The 24,721-nt window shown below is 46.5% G+C and overlaps 1 gene segment (V, D, J or C); it reads right to left on the bottom strand.

The window, feature by feature from the left end:
- Positions 1-9,844: 9,844 nt before the first annotated feature.
- On the bottom strand, positions 9,845-23,187 carry LOC132818581 (Ig kappa chain V region Mem5-like). The segment is given in 4 exon segments: positions 9,845-10,702; positions 22,116-22,151; positions 22,644-22,952; positions 23,139-23,187. Coding segments are annotated over 4 exon segments (723 nt in total).
- Between the last annotated feature and the right edge of the window lie 1,534 nt (positions 23,188-24,721).

Raw genomic sequence — 24,721 nt, 5'->3', positions numbered from 1 at the left:
CCATCACACCCAGACGCACACCTTCCCCACCCTATTCCTGTAATCCTGCATTTTCCATGGCATTTTCCATTTGCCAACCTGCACTTCTCTTGTGACCCAAGATCCCCTATCCATGTCCCATTATCTATTGCCCCTCAAAGCAGCCCCTAACCGTGCACCATTCTAGCCATGACCTAACCCATGGTCACTCTCCCCCCATCTCCTCACTATCAATATTCAATCCAAAATCACATTGACCTTTATTTCTGATATTTTTTCTAAGTTAAAGAGATCTGTCACTTGAATCCTTTCTTGCGTGCTGCAGTATTGTTTAAAATATAGACCACCCTTCAACCTTTTTTGTTCTCAGAGGAGTTACAACCAAGAAAACCTCTTCCAGCTCTCAGTGGAGAAATTCAGTTATTCCCGTTTCCCTGCTCTATCCCAATTGCTTCCCTTTCTGTGTGACTGTGTTTCTGGTGTGTTCAACAATATCTGACACTTGCCTGCCGAATGCTCTTACACCCATTGATACTGTTGAGGTCTCCCAGATAAATTGCTGCTCTTTCCAGTTTGGTGACCCGTTTGATAGCAGTTTGTTCAGTCTTTCAGTATAATTCATTTTGTGTCTGATCTCAGTGTCAATCCGAAGGACACTCCACCTTTCAGTCGGACAAACCAGGGTCACCCATGTCATGGCTCTGTTTCTGGCCGAGGGTCCAGTCTTTCAAAGAGATGAATTCAAGCTTCACCAGTTTGATCATTTGAAGAGTATCTCATTTATATTGATTTCTCCGAGGATGGGTGGGCACAAAAGTGGCTGCTATTTTTTGCCCTTTCCTAATTGTCCTGGAGAGGGCGGTGGTGAGCCATATAATATCTGGGAAGGAAGGCGCTGCGATCAGAACAATAAAACCCATGAAACTCAATGTCGTGTTCATGAATGTAGTTTGGACAAGGGAACCCAGTCATCATCCCGTCTGTGACTCCAGTCCCACAGTGACGTGATTCATTCTTAATGGCCCCATAATCTGGCTCAGAACTCAGTCCGAGTAACTAGGGATGGGCAATAAATTTGTGGTTTAATTTACAATAGTTTATAAAATAGTTCATTTTAAAAAAATATTTAAAATATTTAAATCTATGTTAACCTGAGTGCACAAGGCATAACTTCAAAATTTGCTGATGGTATGAAACTTGGATGTATTACAGCTGATGAAGAAGATAGTTCTAACTTCAAAAAGGATGTAGATAAGTTAATGGAATGAGCAGATAGCTGTAGAAACAATTTAATGGAAAGAGATGTCACTGATTCATTTTGGAAAGAAAACAGGGGAGACAAAACAAACTAAAGGGTACAAGTATGGATGGGTGTAGGGGTACTTGGATCTGGATATTTTTGTGCATCAGTCACTGAAGGTGGCAGGATAGGCTGCTGTTCTCATAAGAGAGCAGCTGATTAAAGCAGATGCCATATCAACATGAACATAGAATACAGCGTGGATGTGAAAAGCATGTTTCCTTTTCAGCGAGAATATCAAATTAAAACAAATTCCCTCATAGAAGACGAGATAAGCAGGTTCTTTTTCTTGCATAAGGTCATGGATCTTCGGAACTCTTCATCAAACATAGAAATGAAACCTCTGAATGCTTGTAATGAAGAGGTAGATAGCCATTGCTTTCAAGAATCTATCAGAGTAAGGCAAGAATGTAGAATAATCAGGTCAGCCATGGGGAGCAGGCTCAAGAGGATGAATCTCCTTCCTCTGCCACTCACTCATTTGATCGTGTGTCCAGTTCCACCGTTGAAAGAACAGCACCTTGAAAGCTTGTGGTTTTCAATAAAGCAGCTGAAGTGGCTGCTGGTGTGGGTGGGCGCCAATGGAAGGGGACTTTACCCATAATCCTCAGCATCAGTGCAAGCGCTCTCTCGCCACTAGAGGGTAGTGCTTCATTGTCCCTGATCAGTAAAAAATTAACTGGGACTCTGCTTAGAGCAAAGAGGCTGAATCTATAGAGACCCATAGAGAGGCAGTGCAGCTTTAGAAGCAGGGTACTTATCACACCACAATGAAAATGTCCCATGTGATAAGAAAAGTACTTTGATGTGACTTTCGTTTGTCTTCACAGTGTGCTGTTTTGTTCATTCTGTGATACACGTAGATGATGTCTGTACTGAGTGGCACAAAGTATATTTCCTCCTCTAACCCCTTTCCAAAACACCCTCTCCATCTTGCTTTACTCCTTATTGACTCTTCTACAATGTCCCTGTTCCCTCACTCCGTCCCTGTCCCAGAGGGATTGATGGCCGGAGTTCATGACCCCGCACTGTGTGAAGGTTGGTGTGACGTGAGGCCAGTGTGTTGGAGCTTGGGCTCCTGCCTCAGGCCCAGGTGTAGGGCCTGTTCAACAATCTGCACATTGTCCTTTTTCTCTTTCTGACCGTACTGGAGTTTTCAAGCTGCTGGCAACAAGGTGTCTTGTCTAAAATTCTCCCAGCACTGGACAGATTTCTGCTGTTGATTTTTCTTCTCTCTCTGGAGTCAGCTCTGTATTCAGTGCCTGTTATCATTTTGTTAGAGTTCATATGTCAGCTGCTGCTTCCTTGCTATGGACTTGGAAAAAAAATCATCAATGCCTCTTGAGATTTAAATAATTTAACATTCCAATGATGTGAATGCATCAGTGTTGTTTATAGCAGGGAGCATTTAACATCATGGTTCTAGGTTTTAATGGATCCTCTCTCATGATAATACAGTTTGCAATGTTTCTCTCCACTTATGTGTTATTCAGATGCTTGCAAACCTGTTATGATGAGGACAGTGCGTCTTCAACTCTGTGTGACGGAGTGGATGGGTGTTTGATTTCTCATCTCACTATCGTCCAGTTTTCAAAGAAAATGCTGTAGTCTTTGAAATGAGATTATCTATAATGTGTTTGGATTTTATTTTTGCAATGCCAATTTTCATAAACAATATCCTGTTCCATTTTGTAGTTATGTTTGTCAATGAATGTTCCCTGAGATACTGAGAGTTTATACAACACGCCATTTGCCGGTGACCCAGATGTTGGCTGAAGCCTCTGGTTGTTCGGTTAGTCAAAGCCATTGTCTTGCTCTCTGCAGTTAGACCATCAACTTGGTTTCTCAGTGTGAGCCAGGAGACCACTGTGTGGTGACTTCCTGCCCCACTGTCAGTGTAAAGGTAAGTGGGAACTGTCGTGGTTAATCCCATCATGAACATCAGAACATTCTGCTCAGTTGAAACTACATCCACTGACTAATTTCTCTGGCCACCATCGCAGTAAAACCAAACTCTCCCTTTGTCAGCACAAAGAGAAAGTGTCCGTCAGATTCCCTCGTGTGTGATGGTTTAGCCCAATAGGAGCAGCACTGGTAGACCATGCTGCATCAGCCTGCACAGAAACTTGGGCAAATTCCAAATGAAAATGTGATCTTCAATGGATCTGCTGCTACAGGAAATATGCAATTGGAATCCTTGTTAATGAATCACCTCATCAAACCTAAATACAATGGAGAAAATATAAACCAAATCAATTTCCCATGGTCACAACACAACAAGAAAGTGGGGAACAGACAGATACTGTCCCATGTCTTTAGGGAGCATTGCTTTTCCTGTCCCCTCTCTCTCTGTGGGTTAAAATTTTTACCATCCTTTCTGTGTGAGAATATTACTGTTCCTGTCTCCACTCTCTTGGGGACAGGTAGGGATGTCACATCCACCCGGTTCGTTCGTTCCATTTACTCTTCTGAAATGGGTAACCCCTACTTCACCATGTGTGTGAGCCATGAGTGAAAGTCCAGCACAGCTCACCCTTCATCTCAATCAGATCACAGGGGTCTAAGGTTAGTCAATGCTGTTTGGACCAGACAAAAGCACTGACTGACTGGAGACAATTCAGACCAAGTCCCAGTGAGACTGCTATTGACCTTCATCCTCAAAGCACACTGAGGATGTGGTCATTAGACCCAGTGTTGTCACAAAGTAAGTTCTCCCAGAGATTCATGATCCATTCCAGATTTTACACAAGTGTGCGATGTTGTTGGATGACAGGTGGGAAGGCTTGGAGACAAAACATAAAACGAGAGAGAATTATATTCGTATTTTGCCGTTTTTGAGCTTGGATGTTGGAAAATGTTTTAAAGCCAATTCAATACTTCCGAAGTCCTGGCATTGCTGTGATGTGGGAATTGTGACAGCCTGGGCAAGGCAGATCATATGGCAGCACCACCCAGAGACTGGAGGCTGCTACTGCAGGCAGGGGACAAACCAGTTGTGCTGTGAGGGAAGGACACTGAAGCACACAAGGACATGAGAAATAGAAGCAGGAGTCCATCATTTCTTAAATACAGGGACAAAAATTGCACACAATACTTCAAATGCAGGCTCACTAATACCCTTTAAAGATTTAAGAAGATTTCTCTACTTTTAAATTCCAACCCCAGACAACAAAGGTTGTGGGTGGCCGTGTGGGCGGCACGGTGGACAGTGGTTAGCACTGCTGTCTCACAGCGCCTGAGACCCGGTTCAATTCCCGACTCAGACGACTGACTGTGTGGAGTTTGCATGTTCTCCCCGTGTCTGCGTGGGTTTCCTGTGGGGTGCTCCGGTTTCCTCCCACAGTCCAAAGATGTGCGGGTCAGGTGAATTGGCCATGTTAAATTGCCTGTAGTGTTAGGTAAGGGGTAAATGTAGAGGTATGGATGGGTTGCACTTTGGCAGGTTGGTGTGGACTTGTTGGGCCGAAGGGCCTGTTTCCACACTGTAAGTAATCTAAAATTCCATTCGCCTTCTCAATTCCTTGCTGTACTTACTTTCTGTGTTTCATGCACAATACTACTCAGATCACTCTGTATTGCACTTTGTTGGAATCTCTCACTATTTAAATACTAGTCGGCCTTTCGATTATTCTGAACAAAGTGCATGGTCTCACTTTCTGATATTAAATTCTGTCCACTGTGTATGAGTGTTTCATTTCCAGTTTGGTCTTCTCTTTGTAATTGACTGTCTCAATGCATCTATCTGTAGTGTGTCCCATTCCCATTTGTTGATGGCCCTGACCCTTGATTGTCCAGCCCTTTCCTGCTGGTTCCATTCAATGACAGGCAGGAGGCTGGAGGAACACAGCAAGTCAGGCAGCATCAGGCGGTGAAGAAGTTAATGTTTTGGGTGTAACTCTTCTTCAGGAATGGTGGTGGGTGTAGGCGGAGCTGCAGATAAAGGGGGGTGGCAGGGGCAGAGTGGAGAACGGGGATAGATGAAGACAGGCAGAGGACACGACCTGATTCGTCAATGGAAGGAATGAATCTGTTTGGTGGCAGAGAGGACTGGAAGAGATGGGAGGGGCTGGGGAGGGAGTCAGGGGATGACAAGGGAAGATATTTGAAATTGGAGAACTCAGTGTTGAATCCTCTGGGCTGTAGGCTGCTCAGGCAGAAGATGAGGTATTGTTCCTCCAATTTGCAGTTTGGTTCATTGTGGCAATGGAGGAGGCCAAGGATGGTCATGTTGGAAAGGGAGTGGGAAGGGGAATTAAAATGGGTGGTGACTGGGAGGTCTGGTCGGCCCCTACAGGCCCAGCTGAGATGCACGACCAACCGCTGCCTAAGTTTATGTTTGGTCTTCCAGATGTAGAGAAGACCACATCGCCGTCACCTGATGCAGTAAACTCGGTTGGAGGAGAGGCAGGTGAACCTCTGTCTCACCTGGAAGGACTGTTTGGGGCCCTGGATGGAGGTGCTGGGGTTGGTGTACCAGCAGGCTTTGCATCATTTCCGTTTGCAGGGGAAGGTACCGGGGGTTCAGGAGAGATGGTGGAGAGAGTGGTGCAAACCAAGAATTGTCAAAGAGAACAGTCCTTGTGGAAGGCAGACAGGGGTAGCGTGAGGAAGAGATTCTTGGTGGTGGGGTCTTGTTGGGGTTGGCGGAATAGGATGATGTGTTGTATACAGAGATTGGTTTGGGTGATAGGTGAGGACAATGGGCACTCTGTCTTTATTCTGTTTGGAGGGGGTGGGTTTAGAGCAGTGGAATGGGAAATGGAGGTGGTGCGATGGATGACAGAGGGAGCAAAAGCATGTTGTTCGAAATAGGTGGACATCTGGAATACTTCGGAGTGGAATGTTTCCTCATCCGAGCAGATAGAGCAGAGGTGGAGGAATTGGAAGAATGGGATAGAGTTCTTGCAGGACACTGGGTGTGAGAATGCATAGTCTGGGTAATAATGGGAGTCTGTGAGTTTGCAGTAAATGTCTATCTGAACACTGTCGCTGGGGATGGGAATGGAGAGGTCAATGAAGGGGAGGGAGGTGTCCGAGGTGGACCAAGTGAATTTGAGAGTATGGTGGAAGTTGTGGGCGAAGACGATGAACTGCTCCAGTTCAGCCTGGGTGCAGGTCACTGCACCAATGCAGTCATCGATGTAATGGTAGCAGAGCTGGGGCACAGTGCCTGTGTAGGCACTGAAGAGGGACTGTTCAGCATAGCCAATAAAGGGGCAGGGGGAGCTGGGGCCCATCCAGGTACTCATAGCCACCCCTGGATTAGAGGAACTGGGAGGAGTTAAAGGAAAATTGTTGAGGGTGAGGATGAGAGGAGTTTGGTGGGGCAGGAGCATGTTGAGATGAGGGGTCGGCCGGTGTAGTTGGGTTTGTGGATCTTGGGGAGCAGGTAGAACTGGGCAGTGCAGGGCTGGGGGACTATGAGATTGGAGACAGTGGAGGGGAGATCACTGGAGGCAATGGGGGCACTGACAGTGTGAGTGATTTTGGCCTGATGGGTCACAGTGGGGTCATGGGCAAGGGGGAGGTAGAACGTGGTGTCAGAGAGTTGGGGTTCGGCCTCTGCGACATAGAGGTCCGTTCCCCAGACTACCGCCTTTGTCAGTGGGTTTGATGGTGAACCAGGGGTTGGTACGGAGAGAGTGGAGTGCTGCACGTTTGGAGGAGGGGTGATTGGAGAGGGTGAGGGTGGTGGAGAAATTGAGGCAGATGATGTCACATCAGTGGTCAGCAATAAAGAGCTCTAGGGTGTGTACACAGCTGGTGGGGGGGGGGGGTGGGGGGGTGACCAAGTGGAGGAGGAAGGTTGGAGGTGGGAGAGGGGTCCTCAGAGGGAGTTTGGGAGTTTTTGTTAAAGAAGAAGACACGGAGGTAGAGGCGGCGGAAGAAGAGCTCCACGTCCTGGTGGGTGCGGGGTTTTTTGAAGTTGGGAACAAATGTGAGCCCTTTTCTCAGGATGGACCTTTTGGCCTCAGAGAGTTCGAGGTCGTGGGGGGGTGGTAAATAAGGGGCAAGGCTCGGGGTGGGGGATGAGGTTTTCAGGGGGCTCCGAGATGGCTGAAGGAGGGGAGGGGGAAAGGGTAATGGGAATGGGAGAGAATGGGTGTGGGAGAGAAAGGAGATTGGGGTGGAGGTGGGTTGTGGAGTGAGGTGTAGGAGTGGGAAGGTGGGGATGTGGTGAAGAGGGAGAAGTGGAGGGATAGGGTGCACTGTGGGGGTGGATGGGTGAGGAGGGAGAGCGAGTGTGCTGGCTGGCTGCAGGTAGGCAGTTGGACTCAGGGGGACTCTGGGAAATGTAGTCTCAGTCCTGGTTGCAGAGTGGGAGGGGCCAGAAGTGGAGGCAGATGCTGGAGCGAAGTCAAGGCTGGATTGGGTGTTTTGACCCAGGTTCAATTCCAGCCTCAGGCAACTGTCTGTGTGGAGTTTGCACATTCTCCAAGTGCCTGCGTAGGTTTCTTCTGGGTGCTCTGGTTTCCTCCCACAGTCTAAAGACGTGCAGGTTAGGTGAATTGGCCATGCTAAGTTGCCCACAGTGGTCAGGGATGTGTAGGTTAGGCTCATTAGTCAGGGGAAAAGCAGAGTAATAAGACAGGGGATTGGGTCTTGGGTAGGTTACTCTTCCAAGGGTCAGTGTTGACATGTTGGGCCAAGTGGCCTGTTTCCTCACTGTAGGGATTTTATGACAGTCCATTCCGGATTCCCACCACCTGTTGAGTGAAAAAGTTCTTCACCAAATCTTATTTGCAGTGTCCATAATGAAATCTTTCAAACCATTCATTTTGTTGAATGTCATTTAGCTCTTGAGCTCCTTGTTCAATAAATGTTTTATTCTTTTTGATGAAATATGAGTTCCCTGACAGGGACGGTTAACTTTGTCCAATCAGGGAGCCCTGGCTGACAGATAAAAAGGGGAATGTCAGAAGGACTGATACTCTGGGACCTGACTCTGAATAACAACCTGCCAACCAACCCCCTCCTTCTGTCACCCTCAATCTCCCCATGCTTACTCTTGTTTCACCTTCGATCCAGCCTGTGCTGCCTTTGGGAGAGGTTGGCCTTCCCTCCATCACCCAGGAATGTGGTCATCATCCCAGAGCAGTCACACTTTTAACCTGAGGGTCATTACAGCTGTAGCAGGGGGAGAGAAAGTGGCACCTTCATGGTGGTCATACCTGTCATTAATCCACCGCAACCTCTCTTGGGGCTGCAAGAATTCAACCTCCCTCCCTCAGACAGCTCCCCTCCCTGGAAGGTAATATTGCTGCACCTTGTTTTGGGTTAATTAACCACTGAAATATGACTATGGGGAGCCAGCATTGGCTGGGCAGGCAGCCACCATTGACCCTGGATTCAGAAAGTCCCCTTGTAATTGGACATCACATTAGGGAGCACAGTCTAGATTAGAGTAGTGCTGGAAAAGCACAGCAGGTCAGGCAGCATCTGAGGAGCAGGAAAATCGACATTTCTGCATGAGGGAGCACAGTGCCCACTGCCTCTGAAATCCCTCCCTTACTGAGAATACACTCTCAGTATTCACCTTTTTCAGCTGCCATCTGAATTTACTATAAATTCTGTGTCCAATGATCCTGCCCCTCCAGCTACCTGATGAAGAAACAGTGCTCTGAACGCTTCTACTTTGAAATAAACCTGTTTGACTATCACCTGGAGTTGTGTGTTTTTTAACTTTGGCCATCTGAATGAGCTGCCATCTCAGACTGAATCAGCAGAACTGTTTTCCATTCATGATTTGAGAAGATTAAAGCCTAATCTTCAATCCCCAGCACAAAGCCCATTCTCAATCCATCGCTCGGAGACACATACCTCAGAGAGACACCTACAGACAGCACAGAGTAACACACTCACTCTGTGAGACAGGTTGCACTGAGGACCATGATCACACTCCATGCTGCAGACAGGTGTCTCCGAATGTGGGTGCGTTACTGAACGCTGCCTGTAGGTGTCTCTCTGAGTAACAAATCCACACTGAGAGAGACCCCTCCAAGCAGCATTAAGTTAAACACTCACACTCAGAGAGGCACACATTCCAGATAGAGCTTTATTCCTGATGAAGGGCTTTGCCCGAAACATCGATTTTCCTGCTCCTCAGATGCTGCCTGACCTGCTGTGCTTTTCCAGTACCACTCTAATCTAGAATCTGGTTTCCAGCATCTGCAGTCCTTGTTTTTACCTCAGAGAGACACAGCTGACAATGTCAGTGATTGGCCGAAGATTGTTTCAGCAGCTACCCAACATGCAGCAGAGATTGCACAGTGCGATCCCATCAGATGGGCCTGGACCAACAGAGTGAAGAGGGAATGCATCAGATTGTACTTATTGAGTCCTAACAGCTTTCGGTTTCTGTTCTTTTTGGAATCTTGTAACCTACATAAATTCCTGATCAAAGGGATCATTTGAAAATGATTAATGATTAATGATTGTAATTGATTGACAGGCCAACCAGCCAATCTTGACAATGACCTGCTGAAATGCAGCCAATCAACTGGGGGGTGGGGAAGGTTATCTATTTCCAAAGCATACACCAGACAGAGACTGAATCTTCACCTTTATTCCCTTTTCCACATTCACATTGACAGAAAAAAAACTGCAATTAACAGCCCAGACAGAGGAAGCTGCTCAAATTCACAGCCACAATGGTGTTTAAGGAAAACATTTGTGGAGAATTGCTCAATAACATGAGAATCCTGTCCCTTTAAACAGTGACAAAACCTTAAATTGGAACTGACAGCTGAGCAGGAAGGAGATCTGGTTTATTGAAGCAGAGAATTCTGAGGTTCACATTGTTTTGTACAGCTGACAGTCTTCAGCAACTTCAAGAGATTTTACTTGGCATCACAAGTCAACCCTGTCCCCATCAAACACTCCCAGAACAGGGACAGCATGGGGTTTGACACAGCATAAAGCTCCCTCGACACTGTCGCAATGATCTGCTTTAACATCCAAACCTCAGAAGGTTCCCTGAGCAGTCCTGAGAAGGAAGAGAGTTGAAATTCAGTGCTGACAATGACCTTTGTCCTGCCAGCTCAGCCCTGTTCTATTTAAAGTTGTGTCTCCTCTGTGGACTGTCTCCAACACTCTACACACATTCTGATCTCCTGATGCTCTTGCTGAGGGGAGAGGGGAGGGTCACGTGGGTGAGGGCACAGGAGAAGCGAGCGTTGGACTCCCAGTCAGACCCAGAGAGGGTCAGCAGGCTGCTGACACTGTAGGTGCTGTCCGAAGCTCGCAGGTAGTTGCTGGTCTGAACCCCGTCCGAAATGACTGCACCGTCTTTCTTCCACTGCACCTCCAGCTCATCGGGATAGAAGTGATTGGCAAGGCACACCAGGGTGGCAGTGTCCTTGGCATTAATCTGCTCAGGGGAGGGGGGCAGCAGGGTCAGCTTGGGCTGAGAGTTGTCACGGACTGAAAGACAAAAGAAACAATTTTAATCCCTGACATTTGAAGGGAATTCAACCCTCACAATATTCACTGACAATACGATCTTTTTGAACATTCTTAGTCAATACAGAATAAACCCAACAAATGAACAGACACTGTTCAAATTGCTTCTTGCGATCTGAGTGTCACTGGCAGGGCCAGCATTCATTACCGTCCCTAGATGTCCCTGAGAAGGTGATGGTGAAGCAGCAGAGAGAGAAGGGACAATTTTGGACCATCAGTTATGGAATGAATGTGGGAAGCTGGAAGGGCTATCGATGGGGAAGCATTTTAGTGACACTGATTAGAACTCAGTGAGATTGAGAGGAGGAATGGAAATGGAGAACCATGGAGCAAGTGTAAAAGTTTTCATTTTACTAAACTGTGCGGTGCTTTGGTAAAAGTGGATCGGAACCAATGGCATGATGGGAAATCAGTGTCAGGGCAGTGGGAGCCCTCGAAGGATGAGACAGACTGTTCAGAATCTGTTCCCACAATGAGTAAGGGTGGGACTCCCACATCTAGACCAAAGAAACAAGAGGATTGGGGTTCACGTACTGACATGGATTGGGAACTGGTTGGCAGGCAGCACAGAAAGAATGAGTCTTTTTCTGAATGGCAGGTAATAACAACTTAGGGTGCCACAGGGTCAGCCCTTGGTACCCAGTTATTCATAATAAATAACAATAGAGTCATAGGGGCCCAAAAGACCCATCAGCCCATTGTGTCCATACTGGTCAAAAAACAACAACCCAATAATTGTCATCCATTTTTCCAGCAAAAGGGAATTAGATGCAATGTGTATTTAAGAAGGAATTAGATACAGTTCTTAGGATTAAAGGGATCAAAGAATGTGGGGAGAAAGTAGGAACAGGGGACTGTGTTGGATGAACAGCCATGATCATATTGAAGGGTGGAGCAGGCCTTGAAGGGCCGAATGGCCTACTGCTGCTCCTGTGTTTGATGTTTCTATCTGTTTCTCAGATAATGAAGGAATGTCTCTCATCATTTTGAAGCTGGAAGTCAGATGGGTGTGGAGGTGGAAGATGTGGCCATGGTGATTAATGCAGGTCAGTGAGGTGGTTCAGAAGACACATGGGATAAACTGTTTTTCTTTTTCCCTTGATGGAATGAGGGCATTGCTGGATCGGCAGCATTTATTGCCCATCCCTAATCACCCAAAGGACAGTTTAGAGTCACCCACATTGCTGTGGGTCTGGGGTCACATGGTAAGGATGGCAGTTTTCTTCCCTAAAGGACATAAGGGAATCAGATGCTTTTTCCTGACAATCAACGATGGTTTCATGGTCATCATTAGTCTCTTAATTGCAGATGTTGTTTTGAATGAATTTGAATGCCACCATCTGCTGGATTCTAACCCTGGTCCCCAGAACATTACCTGGATCTCTGGATTAACAGCTCAGCAATAACACCATTAGACCATCACCTCCCTTATCTCATTTTTGGTTGACTGTGAAAGCAAGGTGTTTGTTTATTCTGGAACTGTATAAAACCCCAGTTAGAGCACAGTGAGAGAACTGTGTACGGTTCTGGTCACCACATACAGGAAGGATGTGATTCCATTAGAGATGGGGACAGAGGAGGAGTTTGTCTGGAGTGGGGACTTTGAGCTTTGCGGAATGATTGGATTGGCTGGGACTGTTTTCTTTGGAACACAGGAGGCTGAGGGGAGATTTGATGGTGGTGTGTAAAATGATGAGGGGCCTGGACAGAGTGGGTAGGAAGGACTGATTTCCACCAGCACAGAGGGCAATAACCATGGGGAGAGATTGAAATCAGTTGGGGCAGGATTAGAGGGGGGTTGAGGGTCTTTGTTTTCACCCAGAGCTTGGTGGGATGTGGGACTCACTGTCTGAAAGGGTGGGAGAGGCAGAAACCCTCATCACATTGAAAAAACACTTAGATGTTCACTTGAAACAGCAAAACTTCCAGAGCTATGGAGCAAGAGCTGGAAAGTGGGATGGAGCGTGGTATCTCTTTAACAAACCTCCGATTACCCACAGATCAGGAGAACTTTATCCAAGAACATTGGAGAAGACTCGGATCCACACACGTCAGGAAAGAATCACGTTGGGGTGTCTGTGTAGAAGATTCTAGATTATATTTCAAACCTTGCTGCACACTATTGGGCTGAGGTCAAGGGTGAGGCTGCAAAGAGTCTCAGTGTCCTAGGGTCAGACAGGGTCACTGCTCCTAATGACCCCATGACTCCTGGAAGGTGAGAGTGCGCAGACAATGGATGAGGATCCTGATCAGGAGACTCCAACCTTCAAGAAAGACTTGCACTTGTGTAGCACCTGTCCCCAACTCAGGGTGTCCCACTGGATCTTTCCAGCAGACTGTGCACAGCGAGATCCCAAACACCATGTGATAATTAGCAGAGAAATACATTCTGAGTGATTTTGACTGGGGGATAAATATTGACCAGGGACACCAGGGGGAACTGCCTGCTCTTCATCCAATAGTGCCATGGAATGGCATCTTTCACAACTGAAAGACTCTCAGTTATTCCAAAAAATGAAGAATAGTTCCTTGAAGATGAAGTTGCAGGTACATAGGGAAGTGACAAAGTTATTTGGTTTGCTTTCCTTTATTTGTCAGTGCATTGAGTATTGGAGTTGGGAGCTGTTGCGGCTGTACAGGACATTGGTTAGGGCACTTTTGGAATACTGTGTGCAATTCAGTTCTCCTTGCTGTAGGAAAAATGTTGCGAATCTTAAAATGATTTACAAGGATGTTGCCAAGGTTGGAGGGTTTGCATGAAAAGGAGAGGCTGAATAGGCTGAGGCTGTTTTCCCTGGATCATTGCAGGTTGATGGGTGATCGTATAGAGGTTTATAAAATCATGAGCGGCATAGATAGAGTGAATAGAGAAGATTTTTTCTCCAGAGTTGGGGAGTCCAGAACTGGAGGGCATAGGCTGAAGGTGACAGGGGAAAGATTTAAAAGGGACCTAAGGGACGTTTTCAATCAGAGGGTGTTAAATGTATGGAATGAGCTGCCAGAGGAGGTGGTGAAGGCTGGTACAATTACAACATTTAAAAGGCATGGGTATGTAAATAGAAAGATGTTAGAGGGATATGGGCCAAATGCTGGCAAGTGGGACTAGATTAATTTCGGATATCTGGTCAGCATGGACGAGTTGGACCAAAGGGTCTGATTCTGTGCTGTCCATCCCTCTGACTCTAATTGTATTTCAATCCAGCCCTTAACACATCAGGCTCTCCCAAAGACATTTACAGACAGTTTTGTTTGACAAGCAGTCACTGTTGCAATGTCAGTAACGTGGCAGCCAGTTTCTGCACAGCAAGATCCCACTAGAAGCAATGAGATCAAAGACCAATAATGATGTTGGCTCAACGATAAATATTGTCCTGAACTCAACCCAAAGAGAAAGGAATTTGGTTCAGTTGGATGGAAAATGAGAAAATGGAAGGTAAAGGAGAAGGTAGGATTGCTGGTTAGTGATGGGATTGATTGTTACCAAAAAATAAAAGAAAGGGATGGAATTTTTGAATATCAAAGGGATCATAAAAGTGCAGGGAAAATCAATAATAGAACAAACTTAAAGAGTTTGTATCTAAATGCACAAAGCATTCTGAGTAAGGTTGACAAAGTGATGTCACAATTCCAGGTAAATTGAGTTTCCAAGGAATTTAAACTAGTTAAAGTTGAGGAGGGCTCAGGAAAGGTTATTCAAGTTTCTAGAAGATGTAAAAGGACAGAGAGTACAGAAAGGATCAGGAATCGAACATAAAGCACAGCAGATAAGGGGACAATGATGGGAAGGAGAGCAATCAATGCAGGACTAAGGGTGTTGTACTTAAATGCACACAATATACACAATGGGCTGGTAGTGCAGATTGAAACTGGCAGGTACGATGTTGTGGGTATCACAGAGACATGGCTGAAAGGGAATTCGGGCTGGGAACTAAATATCCAAGGTTACATGTCCTATCAAAAGGACGGGCAGATGGGCAGAGGGGGAAGAGTTGCCTTGTTAGTGAGAAATGAAATTAAATCAATAGCAAGAAGTGATGTAGAGTTAGAAGGTGTAGAATCTGTGTGGGTAGAGCTGAGGAACTGCAATAAATAAAGAATCTGATGCAAGTTATGTCCAGGTCTCCAAGCAGTAATCAGGGTGTGGGGAAGGAAATCAATTAGGAGACAGAAAATGTCAGGGCAGACTTCAATGGATAGGTGGGCTGGGTAGTGTATCTCAAGGAAAGGATTTCATGGAATGTCGATGATTTTGGAGCAGCTTGTGGTTGAGCCATTATGGAACTGGCAGGTCTGGATTCAGTGATGTGTATTGAGGCAAACTTGATTAGTGAGTTTAAGGTGAAAGTATCCCTGTGGATAAGTGACCATAATACAATAGAATTCCCCCTGTAGTTTGAGAGGGAGAAGTTGCAATCAGATTGAACAGTATTTCAGTTGAGTAAAGGTAACTCAATGTGGTGGAGAATAGTGGGAAGCCCGAGGATTAGGAAGCCTTTAAAAACCTGCAGAGGATAACTGAAAAAGCATTAAGGGTGGAGAATGTGAAATGTGGGAGTTATCTAGCCAGTAATATAAAAGAAGATTGCAGGAGTTTTATCAGGTGTATAAAAAGGAAGAGGGAGTCAAAAATAGACTATGGATCACTGGAAAATGAGGCTGGAGAAAGAATAACAGGAAATGAAGGAATAGCAGAGGAATTGAATAGATATTTTGCCTCAGTCTGCACCATGGAAAACACCAGCAGTGTCCCAGTAATTCAAGACTGTCAGGGGTCGGAGGGGAGTGTAGTGGCCATCACTAAGGAGGAGGTACTGGGGAAGCTGAAAGGTCTGAATATGGATAACGCACCCAGACTGGATGAACTACACCCATGTGTTCTGAAGGAGATCGCTGAGGAGATTGTGGAGGCATTGGTGATGATCTTTCAGTAATCAATGGAGTCAGGGTATGGAGGTGAGATGGGGACGGATTTGGTGGGGGCAAGGGACAGGAAAATGGCTCACATACCACCCCTGTTTCAGAAGGGAGGGAGGTAGAAGGTGGGACATTGTAGGCCAGTTAGCCAGGACTCAGTTGTTGGTAAGGTTTTAGACTTCAATTTAAGGATGAAATTGCAGAGGATTGGAAGTGCAATGGCTTCATCAAGGAGACGTCATGCCTGGCAAATCTGTTAGAATTCTTTGAGGAGGCAATGAGCCAGTCAGACAAAGGAGAGTCCGAGGAAGTAATCTCTTTGGATTTCCACAAGGCATTTGACATAAGATAAGCGCCCACAGTATTAGTGGCAATGTAGTGGCATGGATTGAAGACTGGCAGGTTGGCATAAAGCAGAGCATGAGGAACAATGGCCGCTGGTGACTAGTAGAGTTCTGCAGTTGTCAATGTTATGGCCATAACTATTCACGTTATACATTAACAATCTGGATGAAGGAAGTGAAGACATTGTTGCTAAGTTTGCACGTGACATGAGATAGGTGGAGGGACAGGTAGTGTTGAGGAAGTGGGAAGGCTGTAAAATCTCCTGGATAGGCTGGGAGAGTGGGCAAAGAAGTGGCAGATAGAACACAATGTGTGACAGTGTGAGGGTATGCACTTTGGTGGGAAGAAGAGATGCAAAGACTGTTTGCTAAATGAGGAAAGCCTTTGGAAATCTAAAGCACAAACCTCATTCAGGTTTCCCTTCAGTTTAACAGGCAGGTCCAGTTTGTGCTTGGGAAGGCAAATGAAATGTTCGCATTCATTTCAATAGGGCCAGAATACAAGAGCAGAGATGTACTGCTGAGGCTGTGTAAGGCTCTGGTCAGACCACATTTTGAATATTGTGAGCAGATTTGGGACCCATATTCTAAGAAACAATGTGCTGGCATTGGAGGGGTTTACAAGAATGATCCTGGGGATGAAAGGCTTGTCATATGAGGCGTGGTTGAGGACACTGTGTCTGTACTCGATGGAGTTTAGAAGAATGAGGAGGGATCTGATTGAAATTTGCAGAATACTGATCGGCCTGGATAGAGTGGATGCAGGACAGACTCGGGAACCAAGGCACAGCCTCAGAATGAAGGGCCGACCCTTTTGAGCTGAGGTGAGGAGGAATTTCTTCAGCCAGAAGGTGGTGAATCTGTGGAACTCATTGTTACAGAGGGCAGGGGAGGCCAAGTCACTAAGTGTATTTAAGACAGAGATAGATAGGTTCGTGATTGTGAAGGGGATCGAACGTTCCTGTGGAGTAGGCAGGAGAATGGGGGTGAGAAGCATATCTGCCAAGATCAAATGGCAGAGCAGATTCAATGGGCTGAATGGCTGATTTCTGCTCCTATTTCTTAAAGACTTCTGGAGAGTTTCCCCAAAACCCTGGAACACTGAACCCACTGGACTGTGAGCCCTGCTGGAGCTGTTTGTCATCAGAACTTTGCCAAGAGACAAACAAAGAGTGGAGAGAGTGTGCATCCATGTGGGAATTTCAGAATGTTTCCCAGCTCCTGGAATACCATGAGTACAGGAAGTGAGGTCTGTGACAGCAGTTAGAGCTCTGGGTTTTGGAGCTTGAGCAGCAGCTGGTGTCAGTGCAGAGCGTCTGTGAGGCTGAGAGCTCCGTGGAGAGCACGTTTCTAGATGTGGTCACTCTGCAGCCTCAGAGTATGCAGGGAGAGAGGGAATGGGGGAGCAGCAGACAGTCCAAAAGGATCAGGCAGCTAGTATAGGAGTCCCCAGGCATCCTACTCTCCAACCAGGATACAGTTCAGAATCCTGATGAGAATGATGGTTCATCTGGAGAGTGCAGCCAGAGCCAAGTCCATGGCATCACTGGTGACTCAGCTATAATGGGGGGTTGCCGGGGCGGGGTGGGGGGGGGGAGGGGGGGTGGGGGTGGTGGGGTGGTGGGGTGGTATTAGCAAGACTGGAAGAGTGATCGTAAAAGGAGATTTGAGAGTGAGGGCATCGATAGGTGTTTCTGCAGCTGCAGATGGGAATCCAGGATGGTGTGTTGTCTCCCTGGTGCCAGCGTCAAGGATGTCACTGAGCGACTGCAGAGCACCCTGAGGGGAGAGGGGGAATAGGCAGCAGTCGTGGTCCACATCGGTCCCAGTGACAGAGGGAGAAAAGGGATGTAGTCCTGCAGTCAGAATTTAGGGAGCTCAGAAGGGAAATAACATCAGGAACTCAAAAGTAGGAATCTTCAGGTTACTCCCAGTGCCCCAGGCAAGTGACAAGAGGAGCAGGAGGATAACACAAGTGACTGTGGGGCTGGAAAGAGGATCCAGGAGGGAGGGTTTTAGATTCTTGTGACATCGGGACTGGGTCTGGGGGAGATGGGACCTGGATAGACCAGACAGCGTTGCTCCTGAACAGAGCTGGCACTGAGCTCCTTTGAGGTGATCTACTCGTGCTGTTGGAGAGGGTTTAAACTAACTTGGCAGGGCTGTGGGAGTCAGGAGGGACTGTCAGAGAGGAACACCAAGGTCCACAGAATCATCAGTGCAGTCAATAAGTCACCAGCCAATGGGAAGGATTTAGAGGAATACATTTGCAAGGAATTTACAGTGACCTGCAAATATAATAGTCATTACAAATGGGGTTGGGGGGGGGGTGGAATTTCTTTAATTTCTGAATATAGACTGGGGTAGTAGCAGTGTGAAGGACAGAGGGGCCAGAGTCGTGAGAGTGTGTTCATGTGAATTTTCTCCAGCCGCATGTTTCCAGTCCAATGAGAAAGGAGGCTCTGCTAGATCTGGATCTTGGGAATGAGGAGGCCCAAGTGGATCACGTGTCAGTGAGAGGACACTTAAGGAAGAGTGATCATTGTATCACAAAGTTGAGGGTGACGGTAGAAAAGAACAAAGGCCTTTTCAGGGTCAAACATCTTCACTGAGGAAAATGCCAGCTTCTATAGGAGATGGATGTCTCAGATCTGAATAAAGTTGGATCAAAGGTTGGCAGGAAAGTCCTGAAAAGAATAGTAGAGGATGTGGACCAGGTATAGTCGAGATACATTTGAAGGAGGGCAAACAATTCCTGAACTTACTCAAGGGCAAAAGTGGTAGAATTATGGTAAATAAGAAAAGGGCAAAAGAGTAACTAGAGAGAGAATAGGGCCCCATGAAGATGAACAATGTACCTCTGGGTGGATCCACAGGAAATGGTTTAGGTCTTAAATGAATATTCCAGGTCAGTATTTATCATGGAGAAAGACATGGAAATTTGGGAACTTGGGAAATAAATAGTAATGTCTTGACACAAGTCCACATTATAGAAGAAGATTTCTTAAAGTGCAAGACGGTAGATAAATCTCCAGGACCTGATCAGGTGTATCCCAGGACATTGTGGAAAGCTAGGAAAGAGATTGCTGGATCCCTTGCTGAGGTATGTTTCTGATTGACAGCCATGAGTGAGGTTCTGGAGAACCAGAGAGGTTGGCTAATGTTAGCCATTATTTAAGAAAGGCTGTAAGGAAAAGCCAGGGAACTATAAACCAGTGAGCCTGATGTCATTGCTGGGTAAGTTATTGGAGTGAATTCTGAGGGACAGGATTTACATGCATTTGGACAATCAATGCAGTTTTGTGCATGGTAATCGTGTCTCACTAACGTGATTGAGGTTGTTTGAAGAGAAGATTGATGTAGGCAGAACAGTACACACTGTCTATATGGACTTCAGCAAAGCATTTGACAAGGTTCCACATGATAGACTGATTAGTAAGATTAGGCCACATGGGATCCAGGGGGAGCTAGCCATTTGGGTAAAAAAAATGACTTCAAGATAGGAGACAGAGAGTGGTGGTAAGTGGTTGCTTTTCAGACTGGAGATCAGATGTCAGCTGTGTGCCACAAGGATTGGTGCTGGGTCCATGGCTTTTCATCATTTAAATAAATGATTTGGATGTGAATATAGGAATTATGGCGAGTTTGTAAATGACACCAAAATTGGTGGTACAGTGGATAGTGAAGAAGCTTATCTGAGAGTACAGTGGGACCTTGATCATTTGGGGAAATGGGCAGAGGTGTGGCAAATGGACAAAAGTGCAGACTGCAGATGCTGGAAACCAGAGTTTAGATCAGAGTGGTGCTGGAAAAGCACAGCATGTCAGGCAGCATCCGAGGAGCAGAAAAATCGACTTTTCGGCTAGAGGAATACTGATGAAGGGCTTTTGCCCGAAACGTCGATTTTCCTGCTCCTCGGATGTTGCCTGACCTGCTGTGCTTTTCCAGCACCACTCTGATCTAAACGTGTGACAAATGGAGTTCAATTTAGATAAATGTGAGATGTTGCATTTTGGAAAGTCAAACCAGGGCAGGAGTTATACTGTTAATGGTGGGGCCCTGTGGGGTGTTGCTCAACAAAGTGACCTCAGGGTGCAGGGGCAGGGGCAAGTGCAGGGTGCAGGGGCAGGGGCAGGGGCAGTGGCAGGGGCAGGAGCATTATTCCTTGACAGTGAAGTCACAGGGAGACAGGGAGATGAAGAAGGTGTTAGGTACACTTGCCTTTATTGGTCACTGCACTAAGTATCAGAGTTGGGACATCATTTGCAGCTGTACAGGAAATTGGTGAGGCTATTTTGGGAATAATGTGAACAATTCTGATCATCCTGTGATAGGAAGGATGCTGTTAAACTTAAAATTCTGCAGAAAAGATTTACATGGATGTTGCCTGGAACTGGAGGGTTTGAACTGTCGGAAGAGGTTATTTTTCCTGCAGGATCGGAGACTGAGGGGTGGCCTTATAGATGTTTATAAAATCATGACAGGCATGGACAGGGTGTACATCCCAGGTCTTTGCCTTGGGAAAGGGAATCCAAAACTAGAGGGTATAGGTTTAAGATGAGAGGCAAAAGATCCAAAAGGGACCTGAGGGGTAACTTGTCACACAGAGGGTGGTGCGTGTCCGGATCGAGCTGTCAGAGAAAGTGCTGGAGACGGATACAATTATAACATTTAAAAGATGTTTGGATGGGTACATGAATAGGAAGGGTTTAGAGGGATGTGGGCTAAATGCTGGCAAATGGGATGAGGTCAGTTTTGGATATCTAGTTAGCATGGAGAAGTTAGACTGAAAGATCTGTTTCCACGCTGTATGACTCCGTGACCATTAGAGGCTGGAAAAGCTGAGATCTTTTACCCTGAAGTGCCGGAGGCTGAGGAGTGACCTTATAGAGGTTTATAAAATCATGAGGGACATAAATAATGTGAATAATGCAGGAAGGAGGTGAATGTTTTGTAGAGCTGGCAAACATATGCACAAAGATCATTCCAGGGATGAGGAATATCAGTTATGAAGATAGATTGGAGAATTTGGGACTGTCTTCTTTGGAGAAAGTTACAGATCACACAACATCAGGTTATAGTCCAACAGGTTAATGTGGAAGCACTAGCTTTTGGAGCGCCGCTGACAACCATTTGATGAAGGAGGGGCGCTCCGAAAGCTAGTGCTTCCAAATAAACCCCCTGTTGGACTATAACCTGGTGTTGTGTGATTTTTAACTTTGTCCACCCCAGTCCAACACCGGCACCTTCAAGTCTTTGGAGAAGGCAGCGAGGAGAATTGTTCCAGAAATTCAAAATCAGGAGGGGCCTGGAACAGAGTAAATAGGGAGAAAATGATTCCACTTGTGAAAGGATTGAGACCGAGAGGCCACAGATTGAAAGTAATTGGAAAAGTAAGAAAAGTGAGATGAGGGAAAACATTTTCAGCCAGTGGGTGGTTAAGGTGTGGAATGCACTGCCTGAGAGTGTGGTGGAGGCAGCTTCAATTGAAACATTCCGAAGGGAATGAGACTGTTATCTGAAAAGGAACAATGTGCAGGGTGACAGGGAGAAGGCAGGAGAATGACACTCAGTGAATTGCTCATTCGGAGAGCTAGTCCAGACAGGATGGACGGAATGGCCTCCTTGTGCACTGTAACAATTCTGTGATTGTGTGATTGAGCAGAGTTAAAGCTGGGGGAGGTGGGAGCTCGGTGTCTCACTGTGCTGCTGCTGCTGCTGCTGCTGCTGCTGCTGCTGCTGAGGTCAGTGAGATCAGAGACTGGGACAGGGAGCCAGAGCTCACATCAAACTCTGCCCGTGTCCGTCACACTGAGACTGGCAGGAGGCTACTCACTGATTTCACTCCATGCTGCAGGAATGGGACCACAGGCTGCAAATGGACAGAGCTCCTCCACACGGTGAGTAAAACTTACTGACTTATATCTTGCTTTTTTTAAAGAGGGCATGAAAGTAAAGAAATACAGCTGGACACCCTGTTAGACACAGTGCTCCTCAATCAACCATTTCATTCACTGCAGCTTCCCACTAACACCTTCAACAAATCAGCAACTGTATTTTAGAAAGTGTGTTTCAGTATTGAAAGGGTTAATAACAGAGGATTGAGGTTTACTTACTCAGTCTGAGCTTGGTTCCTTTACCGAACGTAAGCCACAGTGAGAGCTCCCAGTGCAGAGGCTGTACAAAAACCTCAGCTCTCTGCTTCCCTCTTATCACTGTCAACCTCTCTCTGTCTCTGTGTGTCTCTCACTCACTCTCACCCTCTCCCTGCCCCTCTCTGTCTCTCCCTCATTCATGTGTCTTTCTCTCTCTGTCTCTCTGGGTTGTTTCCAGCTGGGCTCGGGAGGTTTGTGAAATTTATTTTTCGATGTTAAATCTTGAGGCAGCTCTTCACATGTGGCCATGTAGTGTAAGAGGGAAACTTGAGGCCTTCAGTGAGCGTTGAGACACCACAGGGACTGGAGTGTGCCGTGGACAGTGGAAATCCCAGTTTGGGGTAATTTGATCAGTTTCATTCAGATCTAACTGGATATATCACTTCAGGCGGTGAGACTGTGTGTTCATTATTATACATTTTATGTAACTGTGCGATGTGTCAGTCCAGGAGGTGGTGTTGTGCGTGTTGAGGTTTTTGTACAGCTCTGTGTCACTGTGTTGAGGGTAGCTGCTATGCTGCTGACAGTAATAGTCAGCGACATCCTCATTCTGAACGTTGCTGATTGTCAGGGTGAAACTGGTCCCTGATCCACTGCCGGTGAATCGATCGGAGACTCCTGTGAATCGAGTTGTTGCATCATAGATCAGGAGAGAGGGTTTCTGACCTTCTCGCTGCTGGTACCAAGCAAGGTAGCTGCTAATGCTTTGACTGGCCTTACAGGTGATGGTTGCGGTCTGGCCCAGTCCCACTGACAGCACCGGGGGAGACTGGGTCATGGTGATGTCCCCACTGATACCTGAGGGGTCAGAGAGAAACACAGTGAAGTCAGAACTGTCACAGAAAGAGCCTGTCAAATGAGAGATTGTTGGAGACACTGAGCATTCCTCTGGTTTCAGCATTTTCCCTTCAATCACAAGTCAGTGGAATTGGAGTGAAATGGAGAGCAGCGAAAGATTCAAGGTGGAAGGAGAGAGATTTGTACCTGCGACACAGAATGCCAGGGGCCAGATCAGCTGGATGTGTGAAATCATGGTGTGTGCTCCTGTCCCTGTGCCTGGTTCCTGATAAACTCTCCCTTCACTGGGCTCTGCTTTATAAAGCTGCAGCCTGTGAGAGTCTGACTGGGTGTTCCTCAGTATGTAAATGGCATCAGGCAGAGAGAGCCACGTCAGCCCCTCACACTTCCTCTTCTCTCTCTCTCTCTCTCTCTGTCTCAGAGTCATTGATGTGAACAACATTGAATGAGGCCATTTGGCCCATTGTGTCTGTGCTGGTAAACAGCGGTCTGATGACACTAATCCCATCCTCCAGCTCTTGGCCCGTTACCCTGGAGGTTACAGCAACACAAGGGAATATCTAAACACTGCTCCAATGTCACGAGAGTTTGTGACTCAACCAGCCTTTCAGGCAGTGAGTTCCAGACTCCCACCACCCTCTGGGTGAAAACATTTCTTCTCAACTCTCCTCTCACTCTCCAACTCTCCAACTCGCCTGGCCATGGACTCACTCGTGTTCAGAACGATGAGAGGGGATCTGATTGAAACATATAAAATTGTAACAGGGCTGGGCAGGGAGGAGGTTTCCCCTGGTTGGGGAGTCTGGAACCAGGGGACACAGGCTCAGGGGGATACAGGGTAGACCATTTAGGACTGAGATGAGGAAACATTTCTTCACTCAGAGGGTGGTCAACCTGTGGAATTCGCTACCACTGAAGGCTGTGGAGGACAAGGAACTGAATATATTCAAGAAAACAAGAGAGATAATTGTTTTGCATTTTAACAACTTGAAGAGAATGGGGAGAAGGCAGGAATATGGCTTTGAGAGAGAGGATCAGCCATAGATCATAGAATGCCTACAGTGTGGAAACAGGCCATTTGGCCCGACAAGCCCACACTGACCCTCGAAGAAATTATGACATTCAAAAATTGATACAGCCATGATCATACTGAATGACAGAGCAGACTCAAAGGGCCGAATGGCCTACTGCTGCTCCAAGTTTCTACGTGTCCATGTCTGTGTTACCTTCAATCTCTGTACCAGGTTTTTAAGTCTTTTACTCATGTAAAAAGTGCCATCCTACCTACCCTGTCACTGTTCTGAATAATCTTATCCCTCTCTATCAGGTCCCTGTTAAGCCTTCACTGCTCAAAGCTCACATTCAGGCAGCATCCTGGGAAATCTCCCCTGTACCCTCTCAGGTACAATCACATTCTTCCCAGAGTGTGGTGACCAGGACCTGTCCCTCTCTCTCTCTGACTCACATCTGCCATTTCTTTCTCTCTACCTCTACCTCTCTCTCCCACTGTTAATCTCTTTCATGTTCTCTCTCTCTCTCTCTCTCCCTCTCTCTCACACACACACACACACTCTGTCTCATAGCCACTCTCTCCAACTCACTGATGCTTTCTCACTCCATCTTATCATCTGTTTCTCCATCTCTCACTGTCTCTGTTACTCGCTCCCTCTCTCACTTCAATTAAAAGCCTCCAATTGTTATCTGTCACTCTCTATTCCTCCCTCTTTCTCTCTCCTTCCCTCTCGACCTCCCAATTTACAGTCTCTCTC

This window comes from Hemiscyllium ocellatum, chromosome 9 (assembly GCF_020745735.1).
Source record: "Hemiscyllium ocellatum isolate sHemOce1 chromosome 9, sHemOce1.pat.X.cur, whole genome shotgun sequence".
Classification (NCBI taxonomy): Eukaryota; Metazoa; Chordata; class Chondrichthyes; order Orectolobiformes; family Hemiscylliidae; genus Hemiscyllium; species Hemiscyllium ocellatum.
This window is presented reverse-complemented; position numbering and strand designations above follow the sequence as displayed.